The sequence below is a fragment of the Marmota marmota genome, unplaced genomic scaffold, assembly GCF_001458135.2.
Source record: "Marmota marmota marmota unplaced genomic scaffold, marMar, whole genome shotgun sequence".
Taxonomy (NCBI): Eukaryota; Metazoa; Chordata; class Mammalia; order Rodentia; family Sciuridae; genus Marmota; species Marmota marmota.
Window position 1 is genome coordinate 20,252,384 of NW_026000153.1, and position 8,825 is coordinate 20,261,208.

General features: G+C 43.6%; 1 protein-coding gene across 2 annotated transcripts in view; it reads left to right on the forward strand.

Annotated features, from left to right (window-relative positions):
* Window positions 1-6,847: 6,847 nt before the first annotated feature.
* The window catches only part of Ccm2 (CCM2 scaffold protein), a 63,563-nt gene continuing 61,585 nt past the window's right edge, over window positions 6,848-8,825 (forward strand). For both annotated transcript variants that reach the window (XM_048786565.1, XM_048786567.1), the window contains exon 1: window positions 6,848-7,153. In XM_048786565.1, coding sequence (XP_048642522.1) covers window positions 6,863-7,153 — 291 coding nt within the window. In that variant the 5' untranslated portion in view covers window positions 6,848-6,862. The remainder of the gene's footprint in view (window positions 7,154-8,825) is intronic.

An 8,825-nucleotide genomic window follows, 5' to 3' on the forward strand; every position in this document is an offset into this window, starting at 1 on the left:
CTGGACACAAAGGTATTGTACCTTTTTTAAAAAAACCCAGGGCCTCACACCTGCTAGGCTAGCACTCAACCTCTGAGCCACAACCCCAGCCCCGGTCCTAGGATATCTTAAACAAAGCACTTAACTTCTTTGGGTGGGTGTTAGTTTTCATGTTAGTAGTCTGGAATTTCTCCCCACTCCTCCCTTTGAGACTGTGCCTCACTATGCTATTCAGTCTAGTCTTGAATTCCTTCCTACCTCAACCTCCTGAATAGCAGGGTCTATAGGTGTGTTCTGGAATTAACAGACCTACTCTGTCTCTTAGGATTTTGACATTATGAGAAAAGGGATTTGTATACTGTAAAATGATTGGGTGTATTTACTAAATGCTACATGTAAAACATGAGTTGTATTACTCTGCTTTTACTTGCAGAACCAAGTTCTCACCTTTGGAGTCTGATATGCAATACCCATGTAGTCTTTTTCTCTCTCTCCTCATCTAACCCCTTCAGAACACTACAGTCCTGTAATACTTACCTATATCTTGAACAAATCACAACCTTCCAGTCTCAGAAGTTTCCAGGGTGCTTTCCTCTGCTTATGTGATGCAATATAATTAAAAACAAGTCTCCTCCCAACCAGGCATGGTGGTGCACACCTATAATACTAGACCAGCCTTAGCAATGTAGTTAAGATCTTGTCTTGAAATAAAAAAATAAAAAGGGCTAGGGATATAGCTCAGTGGTGGTATACCCCAAACCCCTAATTGTAACGGGAACTTAGAGAGGCTGCTTTGGTTAAAAAAAAGAAAAAAAGAAAGCACTGACTTCTCCTGGGCCTGCAGATGCACAGTGGATACATTGGGTAACTGAAAGTGATAAACTTGAAGGGGCCATCTGGTTCCCATGAGATGGTTTCTCCTGCTTTGGGTAGGCATTGGTGGGGGGAGGGGGGTATTATGATCTCATCATGAGGTGATCTGTGTGCCAGGTCCCGCTCTTCCTAGAATCCAAGCTGACTGCAGGTTTAGGGCAATGACCGGAGACTTCTAGTTTCTCTCCAGGAGGAGTGGAACAGGACACTGAAAAACTGAATGTCCCTGCAAATCTTGAAAATACCTTCATCTCTCTTATCTTGGTGTCCTCAGTCTTTTAGGATGATATAGATAAGATAAATTTAGGGTTACTAAGCCTCAGTAAGCCTTGTATTACACTCCTTGAGTGATAAACATGCCCATGTGCAGAACAAAGCAAGGACCTGACCCAAAGTTTAAGGTAATAAAGGAGTCAGATACAAAATGAAGGCAGATAGAAGCTTTGTCCTGCTTGTAGCCATTAAGTGAAAAGTTTAGGCCCAAGGGAAAAGTCAGTGTTTTTAGCAAAAGCAGGTACTAGGGCTGGGAACATAGTTCAGTTGGTAGAGTGCTTGCCTTGCATGCACAAGGCATGGGTTCAATCCTTAGTACCACACACAGGTACTAATTCTATGATATAAAGGGACTTAATGCCCAACTTTTCAGTTTCCTGAGAGGATGAAAGACTAACTTGTCACTTGACTCCAAATTGTAAGACCTATCAAACATGATAGGTTGTACAATAGAATGTTTCTACCTTGTGATCCTTTAGCAGGTTGCTTGTGATGCACATAACAGTTTTGTTTTGTACCAGGCATATTATGGTTTAATGTTTATTCAATCACAAAATCCTTTTCTACCTTTATGAATAGGTTTTCTGGGTTGAGAAGAGACATCCCCCACCACCACCATACTTGGGATTGAACCCAGTAGCACTTTACCACTGAGTTACATCCTCGGTCATTTTTATTTTTTATTTAGAGACAGAGTGTTGCTAAATTGCTGAAGCTGGCCTTAAAATTTGAGATCTTGGCTATTGCCTCAGCCTCCCAAATATCTGGGATTATGGGTCTATGTCTCCATTCCTGGATTAAATCAAGATTTTTGATGAATTTGCACTATTTTTCCCAGGCTATTGTTGAACTCCTAGGCTCAAGCCATCCTTCCAAATCAGCTTCCTGAGTAGGTGGGACTAGCTGGGTGCTGTGGTGCATGCCTGTTATCCCAGTGACTTGGGAGCCTGAAGCAGGAGGATTGCAAGTTCAAAGCCAGCCTCAGCAGTTTAGTGAGGCCCTAAGAAATTTAGTGAGACCTTGTCTCAAAATAAAAAGGGCTGGGGATAAATAAAAAATCTGAGTAGGTGTGACTATAGGTGTGCACCTCTACAGCAGGTTTAAGGTTTGTTTGGTTGGTACTGGGAATTGAACTCAGGGACACTTGACCACTGAGCCACATCTCCAGCCCTATTTTGTATTTTATTTAGAGACAGGGGCTCACTGAGTTGCTTAGCGCCTGGCCATTGCTGAGGCTGGCTTTAAACTCGAGATCCTCCTGCCACAGCCTCTGGAGCCTCTCAGATTACAGGCATGTATCACTGTCCCGGCCTGAGCTTAAGATGGAGACTAGAGGCTTCTAGGTGTCTCTCCAGGAGGTGTGGAACAGGACATTGAAAAACTGAATGTCCTTTGGGAATATCCAAAGGATTCATTTAGCTGGATGTGGTGGTACACATCTGTAATGTAAGAAACTAGGAAGGCTGAAGGCTGGCGGTATAGTTCAGTGATATAGCACTCCATAAAAAAAAAAAAAAAAGAAAGAAAAGAAAAAGGAAAAAAAAGTTCTTGAGAGGTGGAGGAGATAAAAATAGCATCCAAAGATTTAGTGGAAAGGGGATACTACTTGAGCTGGGTGGGAAAGTCTAATAACCAAACTTAGCAGGACCCCAACAAAGTTGTTTCTATTAATGTGCTACAACCAGGGAGAGCACCCCACAGACAGACAGACTGACTCTCATTATGAAGGGATAAGAGGGAGAGTTTTGTAAGGTTTGGGCTGACCCTGAATAATTCTGAGGAAAAGAAAGAAAGAATCAGCTCTAGAATGTTGTTTCCATGGGGTGTGGGCAGTTTAGTAATTGGGTATCTCATTTATTTTTTATTTTTTGCTATGTAAAAATTGAACTCGGGGGCCTCATATACACTAGGCAAGCACTCTACCACTGAGCTACATTTCCAAGTATCTCTCATTTTTGTTCAAGAGGTAAGAGCCACAAATCAGGCTAGGGAAGTTATTGGTAAGAAAATGGTAATCACTCAAAAGGACATTTTACAGTGAAGCCTCAGGAAAAACACTGTTATTATTGTAGCTGGTACCACTGTTGTCTGTTATGAAAGACATTAATCTTTCAATGAGATCATTTATACACCTTGGACTCTGACCCACACCTGCAGCTACTTGCAGGGAAACCAACCCCTCATCTATAGTAACTAGCCCAGGAAGCTATCCTGCTGTTAAGTTAGACTTGCAGGAAGTGAGGTACTATCGCTAGTGATAATCCAGGAAGTCAAACAATAACTTTCTGTAACAGTCCCAACTTGATTAATAATTGGCAGCTTCCATAATTTTTGTTCTGGCTTCCAATTTAAGACCAACTAGAGAAGACAAATATGCTCCCCTACCAAACACTTGGAATCCTCCCTTCTTCTCCACGTTGATAGCCTCTAACCAGGACATTCCTGAAGTTTCTGTTTTTTTTTTCACTGTAAGATTTTCTCACTCTGCCTGCTCTTGACTCTGCTCATGCAGTGATGGTGGTTGACTCCCTTTGTTATAGCATGCTCTATAAAAATAGACTCTGCTTTTCTTATTTGGTTGTCTTCATTTATTTTTGCAGTTATCACTATCTGAAGAATAGCAGATGGATTTTTTTCTTGAAGGATGGTCTTGTGTATGAAGAGATGAGGCAGAGGCATTCTAAGGGGTAGGGGAGCCTAAGGGATCAGGCTAAGAGAGGCTCTGGTAGTGCTATTTTTCTGCATTACAAAGTGATATACATTAATAGAAGACTGTGGAAGATCTTAAACATTATCAAATCTCTTTCTTTCTCTCTCTTTTTTTGGTACCTAAGTTGCTTAGGGCCTGCTAAATTGCTGAGGCTGGCCTTGAACTTGCCATCCTCCTGCCTCAGCTTCTCACACTGCTGGGATTAAAGGCATCCACCACTATGCCTTGCCCAGGCACCTGTTTGTTTTGTATTAGGGATTGAACTCAGGGGTACTTAATCGCTGAGCCACATCCCAGCCCTTTTTATTTTTAATTTTCAGACAGGGTCTCTCTAAGTTGCTTAGGGCCTCACTAAACTGCTGAGGCTGGCCTTGAATTTATGATCCTTTTGCCTCAGCTTCCCAAGTTGCCCAGATTATAGGTATAAGCCACTACAGTGGCAGGTATCTCTTCTTTTTATTAATTAATTAATTATTTATTTATTTAACAGTAGAATGCATTTTGACATATAATACACAAATGGAGCACAACTTCTCATTCCTCTGGCCGTACATGGTTCAGAGTAGCTCCAGTAGTGTAATTATACATGTGTATAGAGTGACAATGTCTGTCACTTCATACCGTCCTTCCCTTCCCCAGGTGTTGCAGTAATTCACTTGCAGGTCAGCATGGGAAAAGAAAGAAGAAGCAGAGCAAGCAAAGCAGCAGCAGAAAAAAAGTCCTTTATTGTGTACAAGCAATCTTTTTATAGTATTGTGAACAAAGAAGGCAGCCTTCCAACATCAATAAATCAGGTCTTTCAGCTAATTAAACATAGCATACAGAAGTTTTACTTTCTAATCAGAAGTGACCCGCTTCTCATGGCTAATCTATTCTCGGCCCGGAGTATGTTGAGCTCTGCTCTTTGTTAAGAACAGATAATAAAATTTTTCTCAGCGCCCTCCTAGCCCACTTGGCAGAACATCCCGTTTGCAGGCAAGTCCTCCCAAGGACAGCAGACACCTTGTTTTCAAGCATGTCCGCAGTTACCTTATCTAAACCTTGAAGGAGCCTCTCGTTTGCAAGTAGGCCCTCCCAAGGACAGCAGACACCTCGTTTTCAAGCATGTCCGCTGTTACCTATCTATACCTTGACAGAATATCCTGTTTGCAGGCAGACTCCATCAAGGACAGTAATAGTAACGCAGTTACATCTGATTCTCTACACCCAGGTATCTATTCTTGAATGGTAGGAGAATAATGACAACCAAATGCACTGCCTCATTTTTGTCTGTGAATGTGGATTATGGCAGAAGGCCAATTGAAAGGATGTTTCCCACACCTCTTCTTTATCTGCCAAAAGGACTGGAGTACCTGCCTTTGGGGAATGCCAGAGATCAACTATTTCTTTGATATTAATATCAGAGTCCAATCAGGAGACAGAAACACAATACAGGAGGGCTGGGGGTGTGGCTAGGGCTAAAAGCACTTGCTTAGGTGCAAAGACCCTGGGTTCTATCTACAGTATCGCAACAAACAAAATCTAACAATACAAGAAAGGCTTAATATATTAAGAATTAAATATGGGAGGATTGGGGCTGGGGAATCCCAGCGACTCAGGAGGCTGAGGCAGGAGGCTGGCAAACAGCCAGGGCAATTTAGCAAAACCCTGTCTCAAAATTAAAAAAAAAAAAAATTTAAAGGGCAGGAGTTGTCGCTCAATGGTAAAGCACCTCTGGGTTCAATCCCTCGTACCAAAACAAACAAAAACAACAACAACAACAACAACAAAAAACCGAAAAACCCCTGATTAGGGTAACTAGGGATTAAAGATCACGAGAATAGTATATATAAGGCACATGGGCCATCCTGAGGGCTGAGATAAAGCTCCTAAGGAAGACCCTACCCCAAGGTGAACCTTGATCTTGTTGGACAGGGAAAGGCTACAGCTCACCAAATGGCAAGGAAGTACTAGCAGAATTCGCTGAAAATTCACCCTCTAGGATGCTAGAAGAGACTGTTCCCTGGCAGGTGTCTCACTGAAGTACTTGGATATAAAACTTGCCAAGGGAAATGCTGGAGGAAACTGCTGGCTGTTGCTGACATCCTGGCACTGCAAAAGCCTGGCTCTGGGAAGGTGACGAGCTGCGGAGAACCTGAAACTGTAGGAAGAGGCTCTCAGTGTGGAAGCCTGGTGCTGGGGTATTTCTCATCCGTAGGCACTACCAAGAGCGGCTCAACTGACAACAAAGTTCCTTCTTCTGACTTTGCTTAGTCTTGCCTCCGGCAAAGGAAGAATGCTTAAGGGCCAGCTTCACATTCTCTGGGCAGGAAATGAGAAGTGCATGTGGATCTGAGACAGAATATTGATAACCGGCACAGAATGACATACTTTTAAATATTGCTTTCCTTTGGTATCAGTTTACCTTCAGCTGTATTGTAAGGCATTTAGTGGAGCTTGATTTAATGGTAAAAGAAAGGTCTGCTGACTTTGCAGTGTGCTTTTGGGTAAATCACCTAATTCCCTTGATTACTTCTGTGAAAAGTGGCAATTATATTAGATAACTGCTAAGGTTCTTCGGTTTTCTTCTTCTGTTTTGGTAGTACTGGATATTGAACCCAGGGGTACTTTACCACTAAGTCACATCACCAGTCCTTTTTATTTTTTGAGACAGGGCTTGCTAAGTTGCTGAGGGTCTCACTAAATTGCTGAGGCTGGCCTTAACTTCTTCGGCCTTAACCTCTCAACGTCGCCCGATTACAGGCGTGCACCACCGCACCCAGCTCTCTGTTTTTATTCTGGTAAGCCTTAGAGTCCTTGTTGTTGTTTCCTGATGTGTTTGTCTAACGTAGGCATTAAAACAGAGAAAACTTCAGTAAAAGCTTTCCCCCTCGCCCAGAGAATGAAGGCGAGACCAGGGAGAAAAAGGAAATAACACTGCACCCGGATTCTCCGCTGGACGCTCCGCCCTATCCCTCCCCTCCCTTCCTGCCAGCCCCACCCCCTTCTTTGAACGCGAGGAACGCTGGGAAGTTGGCCGCCCTAAAGATGGCGGCAGGATTGAAAAATTGGAGACACTCCCGTGCGCACTCCCGTGCGCGCTCCCGCGGATCTGAGGGCGCAGGGCGAGCGCTGGGCGAGCGGGGGGCGGGGCGTGCTGCAGATTGGGCAGGCGCGTTTCTACGGCCGTGGGAGCGGGGCAGGGGTGATGTAGCGATCCCGGCCCTCCAGTGGGATGTTCTCTGCCGCCTGCAGACATTGAGCGGGGCCTTCCCTGAGGCGAAGGGATCTGATCACAGAACCTGCCAGCTCCCTCGGGCCCGGAAGTCAGGGTGCAGGGTAGCTGTGGGCGGAACCTCTNTAAGCCACTACAGTGGCAGGTATCTCTTCTTTTTATTAATTAATTAATTATTTATTTATTTAACAGTAGAATGCATTTTGACATATAATACACAAATGGAGCACAACTTCTCATTCCTCTGGCCGTACATGGTTCAGAGTAGCTCCAGTAGTGTAATTATACATGTGTATAGAGTGACAATGTCTGTCACTTCATACCGTCCTTCCCTTCCCCAGGTGTTGCAGTAATTCACTTGCAGGTCAGCATGGGAAAAGAAAGAAGAAGCAGAGCAAGCAAAGCAGCAGCAGAAAAAAAGTCCTTTATTGTGTACAAGCAATCTTTTTATAGTATTGTGAACAAAGAAGGCAGCCTTCCAACATCAATAAATCAGGTCTTTCAGCTAATTAAACATAGCATACAGAAGTTTTACTTTCTAATCAGAAGTGACCCGCTTCTCATGGCTAATCTATTCTCGGCCCGGAGTATGTTGAGCTCTGCTCTTTGTTAAGAACAGATAATAAAATTTTTCTCAGCGCCCTCCTAGCCCACTTGGCAGAACATCCCGTTTGCAGGCAAGTCCTCCCAAGGACAGCAGACACCTCGTTTTCAAGCATGTCCGCTGTTACCTATCTATACCTTGACAGAATATCCTGTTTGCAGGCAGACTCCATCAAGGACAGTAATAGTAACGCAGTTACATCTGATTCTCTACACCCAGGTATCTATTCTTGAATGGTAGGAGAATAATGACAACCAAATGCACTGCCTCATTTTTGTCTGTGAATGTGGATTATGGCAGAAGGCCAATTGAAAGGATGTTTCCCACACCTCTTCTTTATCTGCCAAAAGGACTGGAGTACCTGCCTTTGGGGAATGCCAGAGATCAACTATTTCTTTGATATTAATATCAGAGTCCAATCAGGAGACAGAAACACAATACAGGAGGGCTGGGGGTGTGGCTAGGGCTAAAAGCACTTGCTTAGGTGCAAAGACCCTGGGTTCTATCTACAGTATCGCAACAAACAAAATCTAACAATACAAGAAAGGCTTAATATATTAAGAATTAAATATGGGAGGATTGGGGCTGGGGAATCCCAGCGACTCAGGAGGCTGAGGCAGGAGGCTGGCAAACAGCCAGGGCAATTTAGCAAAACCCTGTCTATGCCTAAGGTTTTTCAACTGTAAAATTCTTGATAGTTTTCCATTCCCATTCCAAAAGTTCAGGAATACCTTACTGCTTCTGTCTCTCTCAATCTTGCTGAAGGTTTAATGTTTCCACCCAAACTGGTAGAGGCTCCAAAGGAAACAGAACCATCCTTGCCTGTCACAGACACAGTAGGTGGGCCAGGTGCCCCTGTAAGTGGTGCACATTAAAGAGGTAACTGACAGTCAGGTCCCCCAGCATGTTCAACCAACTGCTGTCATTCCACAGGATAGCTGGTTCAGTTCCAGCAAAGAGCAACATCCACACTGGACATCCTGGTATCTATCTAGGCAGTCACTGGGTTAACACCTCTCTTTTCTGGCTAAATCCTTTTATGCTGCTCCTGCTTTTCTGTAGTCTAACACTTGCAGGCCAAATCACTATTTCAAGGTATTTTCCAACCTTAAACAACTTTTGCAGATAACTGTAATTGATATTGCATCTAAATTAGACACACACACACACAC